Consider the following 27558-nt stretch of genomic DNA (forward strand, 5'->3'; position numbering starts at 1 on the left):
GCCTGGGGCGGGTGCCCTGATGAGCAGGGCTGCACTGTCCCCGGTACCCCTCAAGCCCCTCCCTGGGAGGGCGGACAGGGTTTGGAGGGTCTCAAGCAGAAGGGGAAGCCAAATGCCTGGAGCAAAAAGGCCCATGGAGCCTCCTGATCCTGCCCAAGGGCAGAGCCCCCTCCACCTATATCCCACCCTTCATCGAATGATCCCGGGCTGGATTTGCTCCCTCTCTCCCAAAGCTGAGATGCCCCAAGGGGGGTGTTGGATGGCTCCTGTCCTGCCAGCCAGTGCCTCCCCTCCGGCTGTTGTGGCGAGGTGACAGTCGGAGCAGGGTAGGAACGCACACGGGCTGCCTAGAAAACCACCACCACGTCTTTATTTGCTGTTTCACAACAGCCTTAACTGTTTGCAGAAGGCTCGTCCTGGCCCAGTCGTGGGTCTGGGGTAGGGACTGGTTTGGACTGGACCCCAGGGAGGCTCTGCATTGTGTGGCTGGGGGTGGCTGTGGGCTGGGGTTGTTCTCCAAGGAGTCTGGAAAGATGTCTGCGGGCAGGGGGGCGGCTGCTGGGAGTCCTGCCTGGTCTGGGGGCTGCTCGGGGAGGGCTTGGCTGTGGTGTGCTTCACTCGTGGTGTTGGTGGTGGGAGGGGGTGCAGGGCTGGGGGCACATGTACGTACGGGCTCTGCTGGGTGTCTCAGCAAAATGTGGCCGTGAGCGCCCTTAAATCAGCAGAGACCCCCCCCAGCTGCTCCTTTCCATCCCTGGGGGGCACACGGCCCTGCAGCCCACCCAGGCTTGCTGGCACAGCCGCAGTTAAAGTGGAGACTGGGGGGATCGGTGCTGCCAGCGGGGCCAGGTGGGAGATTTCTGTCCCCAGCCCTGCGGATCTGGGATGGGACCGGGCTGATCTCCTGGCTGGAAGGCAGACGTGGTAGAGGGAATAGCTGTAGCCAGGGCCGGCTGCGGGAGGTGTATAGCTGTGGTGGGGATGGAGAGGGGTCACTGCCTCTTATCCACCCCCCTGCAGCCTCTCTCCAGCCCCGCCCCCCCCCGGCAGGGCTGGACTTGAGGGGGCTCAGCAGCCGCTGTTCCTGCGCATGAAGGCATGTCCCCGCACAGGATGCTGCATCTCGATGAAGGCCAGCTCCCCCACCGTCACCTCGCAGGGACCCAGCGCCTCGAACCCGCACTTCTGGTAGAAGGGCACGAGGAAATCTTCGCACATGAGCAGGGCACGCCGGGCGAAGGGCAGGCACCGCAGGTACTGCAGGTACCGCCACATAAGGATGGAGCCCTTGCCTTGCTGCCGAAAGGTGCGATGCACGGCCAGCACGTGGATGTGCACCGCCGTGCCCTGCGGCTTGTGCAGGGTCAACGCCTCCTGCCGAGGGGGGAGCGGGGGTTAGTGTGACCGGGGGGGGTCCCATCCTGCATGTCTCTTGGTTCCCCATCCCAGTGAACCAGGGTCCCCATCCTCCCACCAAGGGAAAAGGGTCCTGGTGCCATCCCCCTTCACCTCCCCTCATCATCCTTGGAGGCTTTTTAAGTTTACGATGAACGTTGAGGGGCGTTACTTGGCATATTTTTTTAACAGCATCGGTAAAATTAATTAATGAGAAAGTTAATTTCCACCAGAGCAGCCCTGTAGCAGTTGGTCTTGGGAGAAGACTTGGTGAGTGGCCTCAGGGAGCTTCTCCTCGTCCCCAGGCTCTGGCAGTGCCTCTCCCAGTGTGCAAACTGGGAAGAACAGGGTCCGGCTCTTACCTGGCTGAGCCTCTCCTGGTCCCAGAGGGAGCCGATGATGAATGCCACGAGCCTCCCTTCCTCAAACCAGCCAAGGGAGAGCTCCGGGCACAGGTTCAGAAAGTGACGGATCTCATCCAGGTGGAGGGGACAGTCCCCGGAGACAGATATAAAGGCTGGAGGGGGACGGCAGTGAGCGCAGCGATGGGAACCGAGGACACCCAGACCCAGAAAACCCCCCAGCACCGATGTAGTGGGGGGAAAGCAGGATGTGATGAGGAGAGATGGCATGAGTCCTGCTGCCTACTTGGCCTAAAGGAGCTCTAAGGGACATGGGTGGCTCCAGGGAGCAGCTCCGCTCCTCCAGAGGCAGCCCCCCCGGGACCCCCACTCTCATTGCTGATTTCAGGGCTACAGCAGCAGGTGCTGAGATGAACCTTCCTCCTGCCCGGCATCTACCCGGCTGCCCTTGCCCTTTGGAGAGGAGGGAGAAATGGGCTGGTGAGTCTGGGTGAGGGGACCTGGGGGTGCCTGGGATGGACGGGATGGGGGACGTTGCTGGGGGTGTATCTCAAAGTGCCCCTCTGCAATAGGAGGCTGAGCATGGTGTCCATCCTCCCACCTTCCCCCTCTCCTCTCTGCTCACCTCTGGCAGGACTGTTTTGGGAGAGCTGCTCCCTATTTACCTGGTCCTGCTCCAGGATCACCTTCCACCATCCCCACCCCAGGCAACTGGGTAAGCTGGGGGCCGTAGTTCCCCACCTCCTTAATCATGGCTTCCCCTACCTCATTAAGGAGCTTGTGGTGGCCAGGCCACAAGTCATGGCCTCTGGCTCCCTCCCTCATCCTCCACGAGGGCATGCACGGGGGTTTTGCCACCACGGTGTGCCCCCAAGGAGCATGAGGGACCGGCGAAGGAAAGGGACGGGCATCTCCAGTTGATGCCACCAGGCAGGACCTCCCCGGGGCAGCCCCTTACCTTCCCGCTCGATCTCAAACACGCTGATGGCATCCTCGGGGCTGAGGCAGCGAAACTCACTGGCGGGCAGCGTGTGGCGGCGCTGGCCCCCGAGCGAGCTTCGGGGGGACCTCAGGTGAACGGGCTTCAGGAAAGGCAACGCGCTGAGCGCCGACATCCTCCTCCTCCTCCTCCTTCTGCCCGGCTTCCCACCGCTCCCTCTGTTCGGGGCAGCCTCTGCCAGCTCCTGGCCCCGGCAGCGGCACGGCACCCTTAATTTCAACCAATCTCCTCCGGCGCTCTTAGCTGCCGAAAATACCTGTTGGTCACGCACAGGATTAGGCTGCTTGCCACTCTTTTCCTGTACATATGTGTGTATATATATATATATAGCAAATACCCGCCCACAGTGACCCCATTATCGGTCTGCTGTCACTGCGAGCTGGGGCCAGTGCAGGAGCCTGGCACCAGCCGTGGGCTGTGGCAAACTTGTGGCCCCAGGGATGTGGGGGACAAAAACCCGGTGACCAGCTGCCAGCATCCAGGCAGTGGGACCGAGCAGGGAGAGGGGCTGTTAGAGATGGGGCTGAGCATCCTGCTCTGCCATCCTGCCCCGCATCTCCCGACCCAGCCCGTGGCAAAGCCAGGCAGGAGAGTCCAGGGACAAGTCTAGCCCCTGACCTGGGGACAGGCGGGGTGGGATGTGGCTGCCAGAAGCTGGGAGGCTGCAAAACAAGCATCACTGAAAGCTCTGTGTGATGTTGCATGGTTGTACGTGAGTAAGAGGTCAGTGCCGGGCCACTGTACGCACGCCCCCAGCACGGACACGTCAGGCAGCCAGATCTACCTCCCAGAGACAGCCCAAGCTGCCGGGATTTGCTCCCTTTTTCCGGCTCGCTTAGTGGGTAAGTGACACAGCTTAGCCCCCATTGGGCTCTTAGGTCCCATCCACACTCACAGATGTAGCTGACATGGGTCAGTGGTGGGACAAGTGGGTGCCTGTGGCTGCAAACCTCAAGTGTCCTCCCAGGGTGAGGTGTCCCCAGGCTTTGTCCCCTGCCCTGGGAGCTTCAAGCAGCATGATCCCACCAGGCACAGCCCGTCGTGGGACATGCCACCTGCGATGCAGAACCTCAGACCCCTCGGTTCCCCCAGGTGCATCACCAGCACCAGAGCTCATCTGACAGTGCCCATCCTGCACAGCCTGGCCAAATCCCTCGACCTGGATCAGAGCCTGTAGCTTCAATCTGCCTCTAGTTTCACGTGTGAGTGAACTAAGTTAATAAATCCAGAGGGAACCACAAACTGAGTGAATAACTTTGCTAAGCACATATGTCCCGCAGGCAGAAATAGTGGGAATTGCTCCCAGAGCTGTCCATCCATCCGTCCCTGCTCAGCCCAATATTCAAGCAATTTGCAGCAAAGCCAGTACGAAGCCAGGTCATTTTTGATTATTGTTTGAGAGGTGCCGGCTTTCCCTGCTAATTATAGGCTTGCCTCCAGCTAATAGGATTTATAGAAACAAAAGCATTACCAGCACAAACACTGTGCAGGGCAGAACCGGCGCAAGCTGGGAATTTTCCATCCTGAAATGCCGAGGGCTCGGTGCTTGAAATGCCTGTTTTATCCAGTGCAAGGTGAGACAGCATGGTGTTCTGATTTATTTTCAATGAATTGCTGGTTTGGCAATGGATGTATATCTAAGGGATCTCGTGTCCATCACGGAGAGGGGGTTTCTTTGGTGGGGGAATTATTTTGCATCCCCAATGCTCATTCTAGTCACCAAGGACTAACTGAAATGGTGCTGGGAATGGGTGGTTCATGCTTCCAGAAACCATGTAGGAGGGAAGTAAAGGGGTGGCCGAGCTGGAGGGGAGAGCGGGGTGCTGGGGGGCTTGTAGTGTTTGTAAAGCTTATTATCAAATATTCTGGAACTCCTCATCCTGCTAATTGGATTAGGGACTCATCCACCTGGATAAATCCCAGAGCAGGCAAGAGGGTAGGGTCTGGGCACCTAGAAAATGCAACGGTGGTTTGATCCTGGGCAGTGCTGAGCACCTGGGGCAAGTTCTGGGGATGCTGCAGGATCAGGCCCGGGGATGGCAGGGCAGAGTGGCCAGCTGAGTATGGCCTCAGGTAGGGGTGGTGTTTCAGCTGCTGTGGGAATTAGGGAGCAGGATCATGGAATCATAGGATAGTTTGGGTTGGAAGGGACCGCTAGAAGTCATCTAGTCCAACCCCTCTGCAATGAGCAGGGACATCCTCAACTAGATCAGGTTGCTCAGGGATGATAGCTACTGTTAAACAGTTTACTGTCCAAGAGCAAGTCTTTATCCCAGATCATTAAAAGGCTGAAAAGGACTGAATAGTGGAAAGTCTCTACAGGGACATCCACAAAGCTGGGGGGTTCAAGACCTCTTGTGCAAGTGGCTGCTCCATTCCCATTAGAGATAACTTGGAAAGGGGACTCGGATCCCTCTAGCTATTTTTAGAAATTTCTTGGGACCCCAACCAGCAACAGCCCGGAGCAGAAGTCGCTGATGGGGAAAGGCTGGTCTTTGTCTTGTTTTCCTTGTATTATTTCGCCTCCGGCACTTTATTCCTGGCAAGCCAGGTTATACAGCTGAGGGCTGACACATTTGTGTTTATTTTCTGGAAATGAACTTCTTCCTTTGCTTTTCAACTCCCTGCAGATGCAAAGGTCTTCTGGGGTGGGGGAGATACATAGAGCCTGCAGAGCGCAGAGGAACCGGCCGTCCTCCCCAGCCCATCCCCAGAGCCGACCCCGGGCCCTGCACAGCCATGGGGGTACCAGCACTGCTCTTACTCCTGGGAAGCATCCCCACCTGCAGAGGTGAAGGAAACTCGCCCCAGGTCACAGAGTAAGTGAGAACCAGAGTGAGGAGGAAAGCCCTCTCTCCCTGGCTCGAGACATCTGTCTTCCAATGCTCCAGCACAGCCTTCTGTATATTGTTCAAGTCACTTATATCCTAGACTAAATTTTGTGCTGTTAACTCCTTACCAGACCTGCCTGAGATGAGCCCAATACATTTGTGTGTATGTAGCAGCATACCAAAATTCTGCTCTGTAAGTTTTCCCCCCACTTGTGTTTGTGCACTAGAGATCAAAGCATCCACATGGTCCACAGAGATGCTCGCATGTAAGTAAACAGGCAAGTCCACAGTATCCCCCTAACAGCATCTTTTTATTATGTTATGAATGTCTGCCTGGATTTGGAGCTTGAATTTTTAAATGAGTTGGTAGTAAGGAGTTATTCACCCAGTTCTGAAGCCAAATATTCTTTGCGAAAGAGCTCAAGTTCTTCCCACACCCTGAACACGCAAGGTTTCAGTGAGAAGAGTCCCTACACCCAGGTTTTGATAGTATGTGTTGGAAATGTAGGGATGGGACAGGGGTTGTGATGAGTCACGCTCTTTCCTCCACCAAAGTCACTTTTCAGGCAAGCTAAGCTGCATGCACCAACCTCCCTCCCCTCTGGGGCAATTCCCCCCCATTCTGGGATACTGGGGCTGGCAAGTCACAGTGGCCTCGGGACCACCAGCTGTCCCCAAGGCTGTTAGTACCACCGGGATGCAACAGAAACATGGGTGCTTACCGAATGGGGACCCCACGCTGCTCCTCTGCCTGCCTGGCTCCGGTGGTGCCGTCTTGCAGCTGGCAGGAGAGGAGGACCCGGGGTTTTGCCTCCCCTCCTCTCTCTGCTGCACCCTCCACAGCCCCTGCTTATATATATTTATTTATGGAGCACGTGATGACATCCTAAGGAGTTTATAACCCCGATGAAAGACAGGGAGAGGTGAGAGGCTTTAAGGTGACAGGCCAGAAAAAGGATCCCATCAGGCTTCTTCTCCCCCCCCCCGGCGTGACTGCCTGCAGAGGGATAAAGCATTTAGCTGATTGCTCTGCACTGAGTCCCTGCTGCGAGCCGGGCAGGGAGAGCAGAGGACTTAGCTAGGAAAGGAGAGCAATGTACTGTGCCTGATCCAGACCTCTCTGATGGCACTGGGAGCCCATAGGAAGATGAGGGCAGATGAGCTTTCTTTGCAGCAAGGATGGGGGGGCTGCTGGTTGTGCCAGGCGTGATCATGGCTTGGGCTTGAGCAGTGGGGAGTTCCTCACGGGAATTGGCTGGCTCCTTATAGGTTGGGGGGCCAGACCTAAGGTTTCTGCCCCAAAGATCTTACTCCAAAGACCAAGCATCTCTCCCCTGTGCAGCCCTTGGTCCGTGGGAGCTATTGCATAAGAAACTGGATAGGCAAAGCCAGCAATATTTGTTCCCATCAGGACATGTGTAATAAAAGGAGGATTATCTCAGGCATGAGCATGATGTTGGCATCATCATTATCATCATGAACCAGATGCAGCCCTGAAAGAAGCCCGGAGCAGGAGGCAGGGCTGGCCTTGCTCCACCGGAGATATTTCCAGGGGAGTTCACACCTGCTTTATTTTCCAGCCATGGGCAAAGTGACCTGGGGCTACACACTTATCTCTCTCTTCTAAGTTTTTTTCATGGATTTGAAACAGAAATACAACCCAGCAGCTTTCTGCTCTTCAGAAATGGCATTTCAGAGCAATTCCCAGCCATTACAACTGAGCCCAGCAGAGCAGAGGCTGGCCCGTGGCTGGAATAGTCAAGCAGGGATGCTGCTCTTGGTGCTGTTAACTGGGTCTGTCTCTCCCTGCTCCTGCAGACAGAGGGTCAAAAATTCCATTAAACTAGAACCACAGCAGTGTGCTGAGATTTACATATTTAGCAGCTCACTCAGCATCTTCAAAGAGCCCCAAGCTGTCACTCTGGCCCCACAGCCAGGCTGGTCCCTCTGTTGGGGTGCCTGCTCAGGAAGATGGCGATTATTTCTGGGTAGGATTTGCAGCGAGGGGCGACACGTGGGAGGCAGATGAGTCACGACTCGTCCCCCGCTCTGCCAGGACTTGGGAATGAAGTGACACACATGCAGCCCAGGGGCTCCTCAGCTGTGCCGCTCTCTGCCTCCATCCCCACCGCCACAGTCTCGGGTTATCCTGGTGCTCAGGGGGATTAAGCTGGTTTTGGTGGCTGCAGCCTTCACAGTCCCTTGGCCTCAAGGGTCTGCCATCACAAGGGACACAGGTGGCATCAGGGTCGTCCCCCGTGTGGCACCATCAGGGAGGTTTCTCTCCCAAACACAGGTAATTACTCACATAATTACCAAGCTGGACACTCTGCTTACATCCCTGTTTTACACCTTCTCCTGGTTTAGCCAAGGGGATCCATGTACCTAAAGAGGGTGATGCTTTTCTCCTGGCAATAGCATAGCAGGGGTGGCAGCAGGGCTCTGCAGTTTGGCATCGCTGCAAGGTCAGCCGCAGGCTCTGATTTCATTCTCCCTTATCTCCTGCCTTTTCATCAGCTGCCGCAGACTGGCTCGTCGTTGCTGTAACTGCACAGCAGGATGCAGCTCTTTGGACATACTCACTATTCTCAGTGCTTGCCAGGCTGGCTACCCGCTGCTTCTATCCCTTGGTGCTCCCCTCTCATGCTGCCAAGAGCAGTTCAAAATTACCAGGAGGTCCTGCAAAGCCAGCCTGCCTCCAGCCTCTCTGCTGGAGTGGGGCTTTCAGTGCGGCTTAGGAGCCTGCAAGCTGATGCTCTTTCGAAATAGCAATACACAGCTCCTAAGGATGGTGGCCAGACCCCAGCCGCAGGCTCTAAATAGACCCTAGAGGGGCTGGTTCTGCTCTGTGCTCTGAAATGTTAATATATATATACAATATGCAAATACACATTCATGTGGATTTCCTCTGGCATATTCCTTTTGGCCCATCAGTGCAGCTGATGCTTCTGCCAGAAGGCCGAAGGGCTGACCTCCTCCGCAGAGTCACAGGGAGCTGGGGAAGAGATGAAGAGATGCTACTTCACAGCTTATTTTGGATCCCAGCAATAGCCAGGGGAAAAAGGCTTTGAACTCCGGCTTTGACCTCCACTAGATCAACACCTGCTTTTGCAGGGCTGGTATATCTTGTCACTCCTCTACATGGGCATCTGAGGAAAAAGTACAAACAGTTTGGGGCGACAGTTTCACCCATGTCGGTTTGACCATGGCAGCCTCAACCAAAAGCAGGAGGTGGGGGGGGCAGGACGTGGCCGGGACCTGTTTTATCCCCTCCCTAGAGCATAGGCACTGGTGGTGATTAGCCTCCTTTCCTTCTCTCTGCAGGGCTGTGGTAGTTTGTAACTAGGTCACGGCCACTCATGACACAATCCCCAGGAGGAAGGAGGATGGCATTCAGCGGGGGCTGCAGAGGCTCCTCTGGGAGGAGAGGGCTGGGCAGGTGGGAAGGGGCTCAGCAGAGGCAGCCCCCACTCTCCGGTCCCAGACCTCCAGGCGATTTAGATCCAGTTCTGACTTTGGGACGTGGCAGTTGGGTGAGTGTTGCTGGGGCATCCTGCTTCTTACAGGAGCTCTCCTCCCCATGGTCCAGCCCCAGCACACTGCTGGTGGGAGCCAGGGTGACCCCACGGAGCTGGATGGGGACCAGATGCCATCTATGGGAAAGCCAAACCCTGCATCCCAGAGCAAGGCTGGGCCTGGACCAGCCCCATCAGAGGATTTGTAAGGTCTTGGTCTCAGCGAAGAGGATGAGAGAGAGTAGAGGAGGATTGCGCTTGCATCAAGTTTTACATGTACAAGGTGATGCCACTCTGAGGCCATTTGTGGGGCCGGCCAGAGGTGTTTGATCAGGGTGGCACAAACAAGGAGGGAAGGGCCGGGTAATCCTGTGCAGGATGGGGGCAGCGGGCACTGCTAGGGGCTCCTCTTGCAGGGGAGAGGCTTTCCCCTGCCCCCCAGCCTTTGGGAGATTTGCTGCGCTCACCGAGACGGGACGAAAGATTGCCATAAGCTGCGTCACTTGCTAATATTTCTGTTCCCTGATATGATCAGGACACAGAAATTCCTGCTAAGCTGCCTGCACGATGGTGATAAACTCCCAGCCTGTCCCTGCGGGAAGGTCTGCAGACATTTCCCGGGAACCCAGCAGCAAGCTCTACTCGAACCGCTTTTTCTGAAGGCACCAGCTCTTCTGAGCAGCTGGCGGAGGTGGTACAGGGACACGGGTGCCCCTGGGAAGCAGCAAAAGAAGCAAATACCGGCAGGATCGGCCAAGGAGGAGCTGCACGGCAGAGCAGAGGGGAGCCCAGAGCTCTCCTGCCTCCGAGCGAGGAGCCGCCGAGGTCGGCGGGCTGAGCCTGTCTGCAAGCGCCGGGGCTGCCGAGCAAAGCTGCTGCCCCCTCCGCTCCAACAAACCGGCGCCGCTTCTCTCCCTCCCGCCGGGCCCGGAGTCGCCGGGCCGGACCCTGCGCGGCGGCGGGAGGCGGCAGCCCACCAGGTGGCACCAGAGCCCCGCCGCAGCCCCGGCAGCCCCGGTACCCCCTACCGGGCACCCGGCACCGCCGGGCATCCCGGCACCCTGCGGGCACCCGGCATCCCCAGGGCATCCCCGGTACCCCCCGGGCACCTGGCAGCCCCCGGCATCTCCAGCACCCCCCGGGCATCCCTGGTACTTTGCGGGCACTCGGCACCCTCCGGGCATCCCCGGTACCCTGCGGGCATCCCGGCACCTGACAGGCATCTCCAGAACCCTCTGGACACCTTGGCACCCTGTGGGTATCCCCAATGGGCACCCTGGCACCTGGTAGGCATTCCAGTACCCTGTGGGCACCTCAGCACCCAAGAGACATTTCCAACACCCAGCGGGCATCCTGGTACCCTGCAGGCATCCCCAGTATCTGGCAGGCACTCCAAAACCCTGCGGGCATCCCGGCACCTGACAGGCATCTCCAGAACCCTCTGGACACCTTGGCACCCTGGCACCTGGTAGGCATTCCAGTACCCTGTGGGCACCTCAGCACCCAAGAGACATTTCCAACACCCAGCGGGCATCCTGGTACCCTGCAGGCATCCCCAGTATCTGGCAGGCACTCCAAAACCCTGCGGGCATCCCGGCACCTGACAGGCATCTCCAGAACCCTCTGGACACCTTGGCACCCTGTGGGTATCCCCAATGGGCACCCTGGCACCTGGTAGGCATTCCAGTACCCTGTGGGCACCTCAGCACCCAAGAGACATTTCCAACACCCAGCGGGCATCCTGGTACCCTGCAGGCATCCCCAGTATCTGGCAGGCACTCCAAAACCCTGCGGGCATCCTGGCACCCTCTGGGCATCCGGGTACTCTGCAAGCATCCTGGCACCCAGCAGGCATCCCAACACCTGCCCCATAAGCCCTGTGCAAACATATCGTGTGAGAGGTGCACCCAGCACCAGCCGGGTCCCAAGGAGGAAGGATGGGGCTTGCTTTTCACCAGTGTCTCAACAGGGAGATACTGGTGCTCTAAGTTAGATCACACAGGCAGCTTGCTTGCAGGATGTTCTCCTGCAGAGTAAAGGCCATCACTTCCCCAAACAGCCTAACAGCAGGAATTGTCCCTAAACAGGGGGGGGGGGGGGGCCGCTTGACGTGTCACTTTGCAGAAGTCCTGCATGTTCAGACCTCCTGCTGAATCAGTCTCAGTCTCCAAAAAAATCATGCGTGCAAAATGTTTCTTGGGTTTGCCTTAGTATTTTGCAGGGTGGTCTGACTTGCTGAGGTCCCTCAGTGGAGATTGGAACAGCCTGCTGTGTTGAATGAGAGATGCTCCTTTCGACACCCAGGGACCGTAATGTGCCCAAAGCACGTCAGTGTAGTGGCAGGCCAGGCCCCGGGCTGTTGTGTCCTGAAAAAGTGATGAGTTCTCCTTCAGTGCCACTTCCCGATGGAAGCACGCCAGAGCCCCAGCTGGGATCACAGTGCAAAAACACACCCGGCTCAACTCCTGCTAACGAGCAAACAGCCCTGACTTGTCCCCATTAAAATCCCCCTGCCGTGAGCCTGGCTGGTTGTATAACGTGATTGTTTGCATGGCTATTTGTGGCTACCTGAAACCCCACCGCTGCTCTTCAGTATGTAATTGCTCTGAAGAGGGACAGTTTCCATCTACACACGTGATGATGCCCATTACATGTATCTATATTTTATTAGTGGCTGTTACGATGCGCATTAAGGAGATGATGAGAAGCATCACCGTGCTGGATAAAGCTGTGCTTTGAAACCTTGAGAAGAACATGCCACCAATTCCAATGGAGCCAGAGGGCACCCTCTGCCCATCCCAAAGGCCTGATCCTGTTCCTACAAAGGCACAATTCTCCCTGGCTTCAGAGGGAGAGAGGTCAGCACCTTTTCCCCAGTTCCAGGTGGGCTGTCTGTATGCCCTGGGGAGACATGCCACATGCCCTGCTCCAGCACAGCGATGGGCAGAGGGTGAAATCCTCGTGCTGGTGGCATTCATGTGTTGCCTTTCCACTCCCCACCTCCTTCGCTTTACAGAGGTCATGGCTTGCAGATGGAGGTCTGTACTCCCAGAGGCACGTCCCTGTAAACAGCTGTATAACCACGTAGCACTGAATGGATATCTAAACTGTCTTTCCCCAAGGGTGTGCTGCTATTTTCCCACCCAATGGTCCCTTTTGGCTCTATTCTGTTCCTTATCCCTGAGTTCAATGCTGAGTAATGCTCCAGCAGGGAACCACATCAACAAGATACCCCTCTGATTAAAATGGTGATGTAGCAAGTGATTAAATGCTGGTGTGGAGGTCGGACTGGCCCAGGGGAAGGCAGGCGCTGAGAATGCTTGCACCGAGAATGCTTGCACCACCTGCAGCTCCCTGATTCGGAGGCAGGATGGGAATAGTTCGTACTTCACCATCACTTAGAGCATCCCGCTGCCCTGCCACCCAAACCTCAGGATAGCCCAGGAGACAGGCAGAGCTGAAACGCCGGCTGGCTCCCAGTGCATCCCTCACCTACTCTCCACCCATCTGCCCCAGCCTCTTCCCAGCTGCTTCCCAGCGTTTAAGGGCCATTTGCAAGGTTGGAAAATCCCAGCAGGACTAAGGAGAGGGTCCCTGCTCCCTCGTGGGGCAGTGGATCTTGAAGCTGAGCACCAGCAGACCTTTATCGCAGTTACTTTTCCTGAAAGGAAAAACCTTGGAAGGAGAACTGATAGCCAGCTGGTTGATCCAACTGAAGCAGAGCAGCCTCGTGTTTGTGGGAGGCAGAGGGCAAGAGGGGAAACACTGCTCCGCCGCTCCTGGGGTTGTTCCTGCAACAAAACAAGTCAGGCTGAGGATTTCAGGCATTTTCCTCATATTCCAGCCATCACTGCCCTGGTGGGGAGATCTAGGGAGCGAAAAGGCAGGATATCTTTGAGTAAAGGACAAGCAGCAAAGGCTGGTTTGGATTCCTTTAGCCCTTTGCCTGCCAGACCAGCAAGACCCACTCAAGAAACCATTTCTGTTTCACAAATCCCTGCAGACTGAGAGGGAAAAAAAACCTTAGAGTCAAGGAAGGCAAATATTTGGCTCATTTGCACACCCTAACAAGGGCTCCTAGGATCTATAAAAAGCAAGACCGGGCTTTGCTGTCGGCTGGAGAGCACCTCCCAGCAAAGGACAGTGCCTGGTGCCAGGGGGACCCCCACCCTGTGCCTGGGGTGGCCATCTCGGCAGGGCAGGGAGGGCCTGCGTGGGGGTGAGGCTCAGGGGTGGGCTTTCTACCCCCTCCCCACGCAGATACCTGCAACTGGGTTGCAATGTTGAGGCTTTTTACAGTAGAGGCACACGCTTCTGGTGCTGCTCCTGCTGAGCACCGGGGCTGGGGGCATCTCTGCTGGTGACTGGGGGTCCAGGGATGATGCAGTGCAGCCCCCCATGACTGGGGACCTGGGGGATGCAGTGCAGCCCCCCATGACTGGGGACCCAGGGGGATGATTCTATGCAGCCCCCCATGACTGGGGACCCGGGGTGATAGAGTGCAGCCCCCCATGAGTGGGGACTCAGGGTGATACAGTGCAGCCCCCCATGACTGGGGACCTGGGGGGATGAGTCTATGCAGCCCCCCATGACTGGGGACCTGGGGGATGCAGTGCAGCCCCCCATGACTGGGGACTTGGGGTGATACAGTGCAGTCCTCCATGACTGGGGACCCGGGAGGATGATTCAATGCAGCCCCCCATGCCTGGGGACCCGGGGTGACAGAGCGCAGCCCCCCATGACTGGAGACCCGGGGGATGATTCAGTGCAGCCCCCCATGCCTGGAGACCCTGGGTGATGCAGCACAGCCCCCCGTGCCCGTGGACCCGGGGGTATGATTGAGTGCAGCCCCCCGTGCCCGTGGACCTGGGGGGATGCGCCTCAGCGCGTCCCCCCCGCCCCCCTGCAGGCCAGGCCCGGACCCGTCGTCCCCTCCCGCCCCGCCCGCGCGGTGGGCGTGCCGCGTTGGTGGGCGTGCCCCCGCCGGGCCCCGCCCCCGGGCCGTTACTTGCGCGCGGCCCGCGCCGCCTCTCCCCTCCCCCAGCCTGCGCCGGCGGCCGCGCGCTCTCCCGCTCTGCCCGGCGCCATGGCGGACCAGCCCGCTGAGGCGGCCCCGGCCCCCGCCGCCCCGGCCCCCGCCGCCCCGGCCCCCCCCGCCGCCCTGCCCCTGCCGGCCCCGCCGGGCGGCTCGCAGCGGCTCCTCTTCTCCCACGACCTGGTGTCGGGCCGCTACCGCGGCTCGGTGCGCTTCGGCCTGGTGCGCCTCATCCACGGCGAGGATTCGGACTCGGAGGAGGAGGAGGGCGGACGCGGGACCGGCGGCGGCGGCGGCGGCGCCGCCAGCTCGGGAGGCTCCGAGTCGGGAGGGCCCGGGGCCGGCGGGGCGGAGGAGGGCCGCGCCAGCCCGCTGCGGCGGGGCTACGTGCGGGTGCAGTGGTACCCGGAGGGCATCAAGCAGCACGTCAAGGAGACCAAGGTAAGCGGGGCGGCCTCGGGCTCCGCCGGCTCCCGCCGAGGCGGGGGCTGACCGCGGCCGGGCTCGGCCCCTGCGTCCGTGTGTCGTCGTCCGTCCCCCCCCCCACTCCCGCCCCGGGGGGGGGGCCCGGCTCCGGCTGCAAGGCCGGGGCTCCGCCTTGGAGGCCTCCCGGGGCAGGGGCCTGCGCGGCCTGCGGGGCTGCCGGCCGGCTCCTTCCCTCCCTCCCCTGCGGGCTGCGGTGTTTGGCTGCTCCGGAGGCACCCGAGAAGGGGGTTATTGCTGCTTTTCCCCTCCTACCGCCCGTCCTTGCCCGCCGGTGGCGGCATGCAGCAGTCTGAGCGTGGGGTAAGGTGGACGGTGTCCTCCGGAGGTTGAAATCCTTTTCCCTTCCTTCGTCACGCTCCTTCTGGAAGCCCGGCGTGGATGCCGCTTGTGGCAAAGTACGGCTGTTTTGCTGGGGCACTGGGATTTAATGGCCTAAGGAGAGGCCTGCCTGTGAAGGTGGTTTGAGAGAGCTTCCAGACCCCTCTTGCTTGCTGGGGATGTGGGCTGGTATCTCTGCCTTTATTGGACAGTGTCGTCATCGCCTGTTTTAGGGGAGTCAACGGCCGAACGGGGAAACCTCGACTAGATAAAGATTTCGGCAGCCAGTAACCGTGGTTTGGATCTGCCCTTGTTTACGTGAGCGTTTACCCCCCGCGGATGAGGCATACGTAAATCTGTGACCTCTTCATTATATCTGGAGAACCGCAAGGTGTAGTCTGTGTTAGAATATTCCCACTTCCCAAAGTTCGCCTGGTGTGGGGTATTGCACAGACTGACTGACAGTACGGAGACAAAAGCGAGCGAGGGGGCACTGTAATATAGCACAAAGGGGCCTGCGAGGAATGGGCGTTGCACCGAACAAAACAGGCGGCCTGCACTGTCCTTGCAGCAGAGTGGGTCTGAGTGCTCTTCTGGGGTGGCAGGCAAAAGCAGGAGGCTTCTGGTATGCTGTCTGCTTTGCTGTTTCAGAAATGGCCCCGTACACTGAAGGAGAGAGGGGAGACTGGGAGGAAGAAAGGTGTGTTGCAGTCCTACAGGCATCATCGGTAGGATTGCAAGTGCTAACAGAATGAGCTAAATTTAGGTGGTAGTGTCATTAGACACGTGACCGGTTGGAGATAAGGAAAATGAAAACAGCTATTCAGAAAAGATATTGCCGTGTGATGTATTTCTACCTTAAAAAAAAAAAAGCCTTCTTTCTCTAAAGAACCACAATTCAATCACTGCAGCCTTGCAATAAAATCTTCATGTGCTGTTGCAGTGACAATTTGTCCTGAGTGTGGTTTTTAGCATCTAAACAAAGCCGCCTCAATTTGGGTGAGTAAACATGGACTTAGGAGTTGTTATTGGGTTCTCAAATCCAGAAGTGTTAGCTCTGACTTTAGTCGCTTGGTAACTGCAGCCTTTGCAATCTTAGAAAAAGCTAAACTGGGGAGGATCAGAAATCAAAGACAGCTATGTAAATAAAAGGTGTGCCTGTCTTTCCTTTTCATGGTCCTTCTCCTCTGGTGTAGGTGCCTTTACCACTTGGGTAATAGACCCTGCGGAGAAGTTTCCTAAGTGCTTGAGGAATTTAGGTGTACTTATATTGATTTTTCCATTTGAAAAGCTGCCCACTAACAAAATTGAGAGGTATTGTGTACGATCTGCGCTGCAGCTCAGGGTTGCTAAAAACAAATCTGACGCCACTGGAAGTATGTTGTGGGACTAATCATTTAGTGGTTATAATCGGGTTTTTTAGCTGTCTGCTGACCCAACCCTTTTTGGGTTACACCAATGCGTGAGAACCAGCCAGGTAAGCCTGACGTGCTTGTCATTGTCCATGCTGGGAGGGGTGCAAACCATAGGCACCACGTGGTTGTCCTGGGCCTGAAGTTTGTTGGCTTTTGGGTGCTGTTGCCTGTTGTTATCTGCAGATACATCTTTTTGGCTGTGACTCTGACTCTCTAGCATCTTTGCCTGTGAGATTCTTGTTTGATGTCCTTAAAAATGTTAATGTGTCCTGGTTGCAGCTAAACCATGGATTCAAGAGGGTGCTTGTTGCACCCTTTTATTTCCTTTTATTACCTTTTAATTCCCTGAGTTCTTAATTCTGTAATGGGCAGAGGGTAAAGGTGCTGTGGGGCCAGGGCTTTCGCTAGCCCCATCTTGTGCCATCGTGTGCCTGTTTTGTATGTTAAATCCTGCTTTCATGTTGGAAGCTGGGTGCCTATCTCCTGTTTGTCCAGCACTTTAAGATCTATGAACCCTGGCCCATGTATTGGATAGACCGAATGTTGTAACCCAGGGAGAAATAAAGTTGTTGCAAATTTTGGGGACAGTGAAAACAGCACCTGTGGCTCCCAGTGCAAAGGTCAAAAGCAGCTTTCTGTACCCAACTATAATCCTAGAGCTGTCCTGTCTTTTCTTTAAACTGTGGGCAGTTGGGTAATTTTTTTTCAGCTAGGGAATAGATAGGCTAATCACTTCTACTGTTGCTTCTAGAAGTTCAATGCTTGCTTTTGCTCTTTCTTGTTGGAAATGATAGGCAGACTGTGACTTAAACCCAAGCACATGATTACTGATGTTAATAAGTAATAGAAACTTTTTCTTGAAATAGAGCTAGCAGTTGGTACAAAGCCCCACTAGCTCCTCCAATAATAAGTGGTATATCTGAGCACATTCCTGACTTTGATTCATGCGTTGATAGTCATTAGCAGTATCATGACAATGATGTGAATAAAAGAAGGTCCAGGATTTCTTACCCTCAGGCTCTGTGTGGTCCTTTCCTGCCTTCCATGACCACTTTCCCCATTTAAAACACTGGGAAGTCGTCGTTGCTGCATGTTGTAAAACCTAAGCAGTCCTGGAAGGAGAAAGCTTCCCTTTCCAAATATGTTTGCCATCCATGTCTTGCCTGACCCAACAAACCTGAAGAGCAGTTCCTCTTGACTGGCTAAAGCCATCTCTCTTGTCTTGATGGTACTGTTTCAATGGTAGATGTAATTTGCAACTCAGGTTGTGAAAGTACTGTAAACTGGTGTGAGCACTTGATGCTTTTTTTAACTAATTAGCAGGACTACTTGAGACCCAGCTGAATTTTAATTTCAGGTTTTCTCAGCTGTAGGTTAGCCTTCCTGCTGCACACTTTAGCTGCCTTTGGGAACTTTAAAAAAATGCTCAAATATATTAGATATTAGTAAGGCTTATAGGGTGCTTTAAAATGCTGCTACCCTTCCTCCTGCTCTCACCTGAAAGCCTCAGAGCTCTCTGCCATCTTTCATTTTCACAAAGCCTGTGCAAGGCAGATATGCCCCTTCTGCAGCTGGGGGAAATGGAAAGTGCAGGTGTTGTATTTCAGCACCTTATCTAAAGGCCTTCAGCTGGCCAGGCTGCAGAGTTCCCTGCCTCCTGCTCTGTGTCTGCCTCAGGGAGCGAATGCTTGTGCTAGTGTCTTGGTGTAATGCTGCAGTATGCACATGGTGCTGATTGATTTACGTGTAGGAAACCCTACAGGGCCCCAGGATTGCCTAAGAGTCAAGGTGTAATTTTTTAAAAACTTTTTAGCAGCCTTTTGTTTTGTAAGGTCCAGAATACAACTTGGTTTGGGTGGCTCTCTTACTGTATTCAGCTTTGCTTTGGAAATGGATTCAAACTAACAGGGCTCCTCAGACATAATCCAGTGGCTGGTCAGTTTGTTTGCTGGAAATTATCTGATGTTATCTCCACAAGTCTCTATATGAATTCAACTTCGCTTCATCCCACAGAGCCCTTCTGTTCCTTTCTATCCTTCACTGCTATAATTTCTTGACCTCAAATATTGAGTCATGAATATAAGGTTGCAGGAGAAGTTTCTGAAGAAGTTACACTTGCACCATTTCAAGATTTTAATGAATATTTTATTTCATGTCTGAATTCTGCCAAGTAGTTACTGCTGTGTCCTGAACTTTTAAGTTGCGATTTTTCTGTGCTCATACTATAGGAGAAGGAAATACTTCCTCTTGCTGAAGGTCTGTTTTCCCTCTCTGTCCCTTCACAGCCACTCTCAGCCCTCACTGCTGGGACCCCAGCCCACCAGTGTGCACTCTTCAGATGTTAATCCTAGCTAGTGACCCTGTGGAACCTATGTGCAATTGAAGGATGAAAAAAAAGCCTTAAAAATCTTCCATCTTGAAACCTGACAAGGCGTTCGCTGTCTGAAAGTGTGGTGATGCAGCGTGGGTACGTTGCAGCAAGTGAAGAGGGATAGCTCTGCTTTGCGTGGGCAGGGTCCTTTTCAGGAGGCATGAGGAAATGCTGGTCACAGTGCAGAACTCTAGTTTTGTTGCAGCACACAAATTCCATGCCCATAAACTATTAACACTGGCATTTATTGCATGAGGAAGCGGTATCTAACCCTATTCTTGCATCTGACATTTCAGTTAGTCTCCCAGGGTGGTTCTTTGAAACCACCTGATATTTGTAGCTGTTAGGAGAAGAGAAAAGGCTTACTGGAATTTTTGTAGTTCTGTGTAAAATTGAACCACTTTAATAGGTGACCTTTCCATCCTGTGAGTATCCATTGCAAGGTTATGTACCTTTGAGTTGATTCCCCATTTTACTTTGATTTGTTCGGCTCTTGCAATATAGACTTGGGGATCATCATTAATATTTTACTGCAAAAGTGGAATCCTGCACAACTCGCGGTATGGAAATCTCAGGAGTACTAAATAGTGTACACTATTACTGTATGGAGAGCTGTTTTGTGTACAGTGTGCAGAGTGAATTGATAATTCAGGAGTTGCAAGTGGCCACCTGGGCTAAGCAATTAATTATAACTATTCTAAATCTAGGCAGGAGTGTTATTTTTAAAATGGACGAAACCTCTCCCCAAGCAAGCAGTTTTTGTGACGCACTCTCTTCCAAGGCGCACTCGCTTTCAATGTGCTGGTATAGCTTAAAAAAACCCAACTAAATTAGTAATGCTTTTAGGACTAGTAAACAAACTAATGTGCACTAAAAGCTTTAGAAGGAATCAATCAAAGCCCATGACAGGCTTTGAAATACCTGTGTGAGTGAGGAATTTTGCTGCAGCTTTCTCATACAAGTTCTTCCTTTGCTGATGTGATGCAGCTCCAATGCAGATTTCTGCAAAGAAACAGCTTTAAGCAATTTTATAAAGTTACTTTTTTGGCCGAAGGTTCTTCACTGAAGGGCAGAAGCTTTGACAGATGCTTTTTGGGGCAAGGTCTTGCTTGCTTGTGGCAGCTGTCCTCAGCTCCTCTCCTCTCTTCGGAGGAGAGACACTGTTTTTAATGTTCGGCATCTGTGTTGGTGCTGGGAAATAATTGGTGTTTGCGAAGCTAAAAGCCTCTTCTTGTTTGACTGTTTAATTACTTGGGGGATTTCAAAGGCTCAGAAGGTGATGACACCTTCCTAAATGCTACTTAGGAAAAACCTGCCTTATTCTTTCCACTCTACTGTTACCTCCCACCATGAGCTGGGGTTTTGCCCAAATGGGTTGTTGTAAGCACAGGAGCTGATACTTTAATCTGAAATCTTTGCACTTGCTTTTGAGGTTGTCCATCCTGAGTTTCCTGGAACTGAGATGTGAGATGATGGATTGGCTTTCTTCTTTTTATGTAGTGCTCCAGAGCACTTGACCTGTAACTCAGTTCACGCTTTACCCTGTGTAGCTGTGTCCTGCTCCTGAGATCTTTAGACCTGTGGCAAGGTAGGAGAATGCTAACTCCATCTTCCAGAACAAAAAAAAAAAAAAAAACAACCCATAGAGAGACTCCATGGTAATGTTTGGGCTTTTTTCCATTTGCTGTTGGTTGTTAGGCTGCTAAATAGATGTGTGCATGTTTGTGTCTGAAACCAATATATACTGCTAACTTGAATTTGTGAAGTTAAGCTTCAGCAAAAGTGAGTTTCACTTGATGGCAAGGTCCTGGGACTGGGTGGGGGATTTACTTTTGACAGATACGGGTAAGGTTTTTTTCTTTCTGAATGTTAAGTGTTTCTGGTAAGGGAGCAAGAGACTACGTGGGGGGTAGAGTGATAATGATTATAAGGGGTGATTAGAAACATCATATACTATGAAAAACGTGGTTTTGGCGGTAGAGGTGGTGGGGATTACTGATAACTGTAATGGCTGTGGTGCTTTCAGATGTGCCTGAGTTTCAAGTTGGCAGGTGTCCTTTTAGTTGTATTGCTCTTCTCAGCCTCTGCTGAATCAATTGCATGGAGGATCCTATGCCTGCGGTGGTAAGCCAGAGCACACACAGCCCAGCTTCATGCAGTTAGGTGTGTTGGGGGCTCGGCTGTGTTTCTCAATAGAAAGCATCTCTCACTGTGCATTTCAGGATTATTCTTACCTACCTCATGCATTTGACTGGCAAAAAGAAAGATATGGAGTCATGTCTGCTGGGCTTTCTGCCCCAGCCTTTGGGGAGTGCTCGGAGCAGGCAATGGAAGTGGCCCAAGTGGAAACTGTGAATGTTTACTGGGCTGAAGTCTTCAGAGCGCAGTGTAGATGGAAACAAACATAACTGATGGTGGATGTGGACTTGATAACTGTATGTTGGATATGTGCTTGTGTGGGAGAGGTAAGGGGAAGTACAGGTGATGTTACATTTGTCTTCTGCCCTTAATTGCTTAGGGTTTAAAGCAACTTACTGGAGAGATAGATCCAATAAGCACCTGCAGATGTAATTCCTCCCTCTTACGGAATATGACATGTAGGTTGAGGCCAGAAACATGGGTTGAGAGTGATCAGATTTTAAGACTAAGAAATGTGTACCTCTGTACGCTAGACCTTGCTTTTTGGGTTGTTTTTTAAAGAAATGCAATCACCTTTACGCTTTGTTCGTCCTTCTCCATCAATCAGGTGCACGTTGCACCAGAGAAGCTCTGTGACTGTGGAGAGGGTTGCAGTGCAGTTCAGGTTATGGGGAAGACTTAAGCTAAATAGCATTGATGCCTCTGTGCTGTGAGCTTAGAGTGTGCACCATGTATATGCTAACCTGCTGGTCTAAAGTTTAACAAATGAATAGTTAGAGATGTGTGGAAGTGGTGTCTAGAGCAGTATCTTGATGAGATGGTAGTTTTGGGGTTTTGTTTTTGGACGTGCTTGCTCTGTTAGCTTCTGGCATGGGGTAGGAGGTTGCTTGGGTATTATAAGGGGAGGAAGTAGAAGCCAAGATACAAAATGCTTTTTGTGCATGTGTGCTGAGGTCTTGAAAGTGGGACATCAAGCTACATCTTAAATAATTTGCCCAGTTTTTCAAGGGATTTGAACAACCATCTCTCCCTGCTACGGATGTATGTTGAATGCTCTAGGTAGGCTTCTTTGTGTTTGCAAAGCTGATTTTTCTTCCCTGCTTTTGCCATTGTCTTTAAAATCATCACCTCTGTTTCTTTCCCGAACAGCTGGTGCTGTAACTCTTTGTGAAACAAATGGGCAGTGTGGAGGCTGTTGGTAGAAGGTGAGACCAAGGACTTGCAACAAAGCAGGCTAGGAGAGGACAGGAGCACTCAGTATCTTACTGTAGCTTCCAGGCCAGGAAAAAATTAAATTCACAGGAGTAAATTTGAAACAAGGAAACCCTGCTCAGCTTGCATTTGCAGTGGTATCGCTTCACAGCCTCTGGTTACAGTCTCTTGAGTTGAAGAGAAACTGGGTAGCTATGCCCTTGGTCCATTAAGCAGCATTCATTTTGTACAATAAAATTTCAACAGTGGTACCATGTGGTTCTGTAATCAGCCCACATCAAACGCAGCCTCAGTGGTATGTTCTTACCGCTGCCTTTAAAGCTATTAGCTTTTCTGCTTGTGAAGGAGGGGTTTGGAGACTGACAAGTGAAGAGGGCTATTTAATCACCAGCTGAAAAGATGAGGAGCTTAAGGCTTTTAACTGTGTCTCTTAGCCCAAAGCTGGGAGTTCCTGATGCATCATTCCTGTTGAAGTGACTGGGTACAGTTTTCATTCGTCAGGGGACAATGAACCTTCTGCTTAGTGAAATACGCTAATGCTGAAAGAGCTGGAATTAGTTCCATCATGACTGATTTATTTTTTACCTGCTTTTGAAAGGATATAACTTCTTTGAGAATAAAAGAATTTTGTGTATTAAATCATTTTGGTTGTAAGAAATGGTGCTGCTTCTCTGCTGATAAGAATACTTAGTAAGTAGTACTTTTCTACTTCAAAGCATTTTCTGGGCTCTGATGTGACAGTGCCTTCTTGGCTGTGCATGTTGGAAAGGTGACAAAAACTTTGCCCTCAGGTGATTCTGGGTAAGACAGCTGGCATCAGTGCTGCTAGGCCCTGGTGGTGTTTTCCTGGTGTGTGTTCAGTGCCTTTGCTATTTGACCCTTTCTGACCAGGGCTGGAGAGCATGAGCTGTCTGCTTGGTGGAAAAACTTTTGACGTTCCTCAGTGCAGTTATAGCTAGAGACTTCTGTCTGGGCAAATTATTCTTACCCGGAACCATAATACATTGGTTATTCAGCATATGTGTAAAATGGGATGCATGGAAACTAGATGGCATACTTTATCTCTTGCTATTTGGGAACTGGAGTTTGATTTGATTTTACTCCTGATTAGCTAAACTGAGTAACCTAGCATTTTTAGAAGTTAGTTTAGGTATAAATTGAGTGAGCTGTGGGGTTTGCAAGGCTGGGTTAGAAATGTAGTCAGTGAAGAGCAGCCTAGATGTAGGCTGTTAACTTAGTTCATAGTGGTGTTTCTAGAATCAGGTGGGTGTTCCAGGCCTCTTGGCTCAAGATATATTGTTAAGTAACTGGTCCTAGATCTCAGTCCCATGAGGGTTGGTGGCAGCAGCTATGCTGAAATGCAGTTGGAGCTTGAGTAGCACTCTGATCACCAAGGAGCCTTTGTATCTTCCTTCATCCAGCTTTACTCCACATGGCACTGAAATGGCCACTTTGGCTTTGCCTGCTGCTGTAGAGGGGTTGGAGCTCTCAGCCCCTGCAGTGTGGGGCTCTGCTGCCCTTCCCAGCTGCTACCCATCTCAAGTGGCTGGTACTGCTGCTGGCCTCTGCCCTCACACCTTTGCTTTTCAGTATTTGAGGTGTGCGTGGAGCACTGTTTGATATTTTTGTTCCCAGTTGCTCAGATTTCCAGCAAGGCACTATTTGTCCTTTGGCTTTGCCCTTCTGTCTGCTTTTGTAGTTGAAAGTTGGTTTTTGTTTTTTTTTTTCCTTGGGAGGCAGGTTATGTATCTAATCCAAGTGAATAATTCTCATGACTATTGCAAGAAATATTCATGCTTCTGTTCAGCGTCTGAGTCCAAGTTCCTTGAAACAGCATTAGTCTTGAGACAAAATAGCCACATTTTCTAAATTTAGAGTTACTACACAGTTGTGTAACTGGCTGGAAATGATACATAACCAACTGCCTCTTCATATTTGTTTTGTCCTTGACATGTGTGACTTGTGTCAGAAGGCTTTTCTCTGTCTTTGTGCAGCAGGTCGTAAAAGTTGCTCTGGTTTCCCATGCTGAAGTACAATCTTGTCTTAGTGAATTGTCTGTGGGCTTCAGTTTAAAGCAGAAAATGGGAGCGGGGGAGAGGGAGGAATCTCCATCCTTCCTGGAAAACTTCTGGTTTTGTTTTTTTTACAGTCTGCAGATGTGAATGATTCATTTGCTTCCTGTAAGAAGGTGGGCTGGCCAATGTTTCAGGTGTTTTCCATAGAGCTTGGGAAGCTCTTCCTAAGGAGGTGTAGTAGTATAAAATGTTTCCTCCTTGGGGTATATTTAATGCAGCTTGTGATTGATGAACATAGACCTGAATTATCCTGACTGTGGAAGCTTTCTGAACTGGAGCAAACTTCACAGGATGAAGCAAGTTGCTTCCTAGATATGCACCTCTGTATATTCCTGAAATACAAGAAAGAAGGGAGCCCCTTGCAGAATTACACAGCAGGGAAGGTGACCCTGCACAGGAAATACCAGAATTCTCGGCTGCTTATATTAAGAAGAAACTTCAGAATTTTTAATACATTAATATTTTTATCATCCTAATGTGTCAGCTGTCAATGTTTTGAGATCTCACTTTATGTGTAAAAATTAGACAGTCGGATTCAGAGTGTGTTATTGGCTCAGTAACTACCTTTTCACCCAGAACATCTGACCTGCGTAGCTGAATTGGCTTATTTGCCCTTTTGACTCTGGGGCTAGAAACTTCCTCTATTTAGTTTTGTGTGGTGTTGGGGATTGTGCTGGTACATGACAGAGGAATGTCTCATTTGGTTCACAAACGAAATCTGCCCTGTAATGATAAAGCAAAATGCTAAGTACAGGGTGACTTTACTGTAATAAAATGTGTGCCGGGCAGGAACTCCCTGTGATGACTCGTGTGAGCACTCCAGGCTAGTACTAGGGCGGGCATCCTGAGCCATTCCCTGCTATCACTGCAGCAGCAGCCTGCTTGTGTATCCATCAGGGAAGGTCTGTCATAAAGAGTTAACCATTTACTTTGATTTCTTGAATTAGGAAGCTGTCCTAATCTTGATGAGCAAATTTGTAATTTCTAGCATAAATGTGCAAGCACTTTACACCCATCTCTTGTAAAAAGCAAACCTGGCTCCTAGATAGCTTCTTGTCTTTATAAATGTGCTATTATATGAGGAAGCACAATCATTTTCTCCCTTTTCACCCTCAGACTGTATATCACTACTTTCCTTGCCAGATAGGCTCTTTCCGTGCTCATCTTGCAGCCCTTGTCCACACCTCCTCCAGCTCACACCATGCTTTCTTGGTCAGAATTGGCTCTGACTGTCCTGATCAGCTTTGAGTACCTTGTTGAAAGGTATTAATGTTTCTTTCCTGAGGCTGCTTTTATCTGAGCTCAAGTGTTAGATGAAAACTTAACACTTCCCATATCAAGCACTTTTCTTATTTCACAGGAGTATTACGTGATCTGCTCTCATATTTCTTGTTTTGTTGGGTATCTTAGAGGAAGATTAATAATTTATAGGAAATAAATATCACAAATATGGTAATTGTTGTAGTCACTGTAATGCATGTGTAACATCTTTAATTGGAGGAGCCTTTCTGTTTTTTTCCAGTATTGACACTTTGAGCTTTGGAAGAAATCCAGGCTAAGTTCCTGCCTTCCTCTTAATTGTGGTGTCTGTATTTTTTTTTCTATTCTCAGTAACATAATGTAGTACCAGATTGCCATCCATAGATACTGGTTACCATTCGGAATCTATCTGCTTTTGCACAATGGTTAAAATAATTGTGAGTTGACTTATGTCTTATGTTAGTGTAGTGAATGTGGCTTGACTGTGTGTTGCACTAACTCTGTGTATTCTACTGTTTAATTGGCATTCAGGTGCAAACACACAATGTGTATTCACACCTAATGTTGTCTCTCTCACAGTGATGCTTTGGCTTCTTTTGTTTCTGCCCCAGCAGTTGCTTTCTCTTCACATTACGGCAGTCTCTCTGATTAGCATCTGTACAAGCATGCAAGCAAGGCAGTTTTGTAGAGAAAATACTCTTATCTGAGAACTCCCATAGCTGGCATACTTGCTGTAAAGTGAGCACTTGCTGCAAAAGCTTTTTTTTTTTCTTTAGTGGTTGTGGAGATGGTTGGAAACTGGTGGTGAGCCCTGCGTGTTGGGTTTGACAAACTGCATTTGACTTTCTTGGCCGTGGTCAGTTGGGTAGACCAGTCTCATCACCCACCCTACCTCTGATAGTTACTATTGAGTGTACTTTACTGCCCATGGTGACTGACATGAACCTTAACTTTCTTTTTGATAACTTAATTAATCTCTTCTAATCTGGCATTGATAAGTGTTTGCTGTCAGGAGGCCTGTGATGAGAAATGGAGGGACTGAAAAGATCAGCTTTTAAAGGTGGTGTTTGTAGGGCAGATTCCTGTCTCCTGCTTCTCTAAATGAGTGTTGTGCTCTTATGCTGCTAAGGGTGAGTGTGTGGAAGGGGCAAAAAACTCAGGGGGGAAAGCTCTTGCTTTCCAGAACTTTGAATCTTTACAACTGCTTAGTACCGTTTGGGCTAGCAAGCCATTTTGCAGAAGCTTTTATGAGCAATCTTAGCAGTCTGCTATGCGGCTCCTATCTGCATCTCCTTGGTGCTGGAAGAATCATGCTGATGTGATGATGGCAGTGAACTGAACACCCCGGGAGCTGGAGAGTCTGTGATACTTGTTCTGGAAAGTAGCCTGAAAAGTCTTTATGAAATACTGTTTGTTCTGGTTAGCGCTGCTAACTTAGCTCGGCTACAGTTCAGTTCAGATTGTCTGCCTCTGATCTACAGTGCTGGCAACACTTGAATGAAGGCTTAAAACAAAAGATCAAGCATTAGGCACAGAATGACATTCATAGCAGCATTGTCCAACCTGAATGTACTACTGAGTGTGGTAGAAAAGACACCAAATTGCAGTTCTTAAGTATTTGCTAGCTTGGCTTTAGCTCAGCTGGTTCCTGCTGTGCTGTAAGAGGATCAGGTGTGTTACTGCTACTGTAGACAAAAGTTTGTTGTGGTAGCAGGTCTTTTTTCATAGCTCTTTATTTCATTTTTATACCATTTTGCTGCTTCAGAGGCCCTTAACTGTTCATGCCCTTTGATTAGGTTTAGTTTTCTGCCCACACCTCAAAGACCCTTTCTCCCCACCCATGTATCCTTATCTTTGCTGTTTTAATTTTTCTCTGGGAGTTATGTTACTCAAAACAATAGCATGTTTGTTGTTCCTAAGATAGTGGTCCCTACCCTGCTCTGGACAGTGGCAGACCTGTCCAATGCTTTGCCTCCCCAGCTGGCAGGTCATCCCTTTGCCCTCTCATTTTTCCAGTTTCATCAGAAAAAAATCCCTGGATGTTCTCAAAATGCTTAATTGATTAAGTATGACCTTCTAGTCTGGGAGTGTTGCATCTGAACTGAGGAGTGATGTTGACCTGTGTTTTTAGTTTTTTCTGCTAA

General features: G+C 51.5%; 2 protein-coding genes and 3 long non-coding RNA genes across 8 annotated transcripts in view; 2 read left to right on the forward strand and 3 right to left on the reverse strand.

Annotated features, from left to right (window-relative positions):
* Nucleotides 1–352: 352 nt before the first annotated feature.
* Nucleotides 353–6421, reverse strand: AANAT (aralkylamine N-acetyltransferase). Of its 2 annotated transcripts, none has more exons than XM_069798999.1 (4): nt 6311–6421; nt 2716–3000; nt 1758–1912; nt 353–1374 (listed from the first exon to the last, which is right to left on the reverse strand). In XM_069798999.1, exons 2-4 carry the CDS (start codon nt 2870–2872, stop codon nt 1069–1071), a joined length of 618 nt encoding a protein of 205 aa, XP_069655100.1. In that variant the 5' UTR covers nt 2873–3000; nt 6311–6421; the 3' UTR covers nt 353–1068. The 2 variants fall into 2 exon arrangements, with proteins under 2 accessions (XP_069655100.1, XP_069655099.1); XM_069798998.1 differs by having other exon boundaries at nt 2716–3013; nt 6311–6418.
* On the forward strand, nt 3061–9752 carry LOC138688154 (uncharacterized). The gene is made up of 3 exons (XR_011327211.1): nt 3061–4331; nt 5388–5576; nt 9639–9752. It is a non-coding gene; the product is annotated as an uncharacterized lncRNA (long non-coding RNA).
* On the reverse strand, nt 6558–14434 carry LOC138688155 (uncharacterized). Its single transcript, XR_011327212.1, has 2 exons — nt 14319–14434; nt 6558–11469 (listed from the first exon to the last, which is right to left on the reverse strand). It is a non-coding gene; the product is annotated as an uncharacterized lncRNA (long non-coding RNA).
* On the reverse strand, nt 11745–13982 carry LOC138688153 (uncharacterized). The gene is made up of 2 exons (XR_011327210.1): nt 13740–13982; nt 11745–13663 (listed from the first exon to the last, which is right to left on the reverse strand). It is a non-coding gene; the product is annotated as an uncharacterized lncRNA (long non-coding RNA).
* UBE2O (ubiquitin conjugating enzyme E2 O) overlaps nt 14128–27558 on the forward strand; it is a 67347-nt gene continuing 53916 nt past the window's right edge. For 2 of the 3 annotated variants that reach the window (XR_011327209.1, XM_069798994.1), the window contains exon 1: nt 14128–14579. Coding sequence is in view for 2 of the 3 variants with exons in the window: in XM_069798994.1 (XP_069655095.1) it covers nt 14190–14579 (390 nt within the window). In the remaining variant the exon portion in view is untranslated. Of the gene's footprint in view, nt 14580–14888; nt 14925–27558 lie in introns of those variants that run through there. The other variant, XM_069798995.1, reaches the window with a different exon arrangement.

Source organism: Haliaeetus albicilla, chromosome 12 (assembly GCF_947461875.1).
Source record: "Haliaeetus albicilla chromosome 12, bHalAlb1.1, whole genome shotgun sequence".
NCBI lineage: Eukaryota > Metazoa > Chordata > Aves > Accipitriformes > Accipitridae > Haliaeetus > Haliaeetus albicilla.

Coding starts and splice junctions, on each gene's coding strand:
- AANAT (XM_069798999.1), bottom strand. CDS start 2,872: ATGTCGGCGCTCAGCGCGTTGCCTTTCCTGAAGCCCGTTCACCTGAGG. Junction 1,913..2,715: donor GTTTGAGATCGAGCGGGAAG/GTAAGGGGCTGC, acceptor GTCCCCCTCCAG/CCTTTATATCTGTCTCCGGG. Junction 1,375..1,757: donor ACCAGGAGAGGCTCAGCCAG/GTAAGAGCCGGA, acceptor CCCCCTCGGCAG/GAGGCGTTGACCCTGCACAA.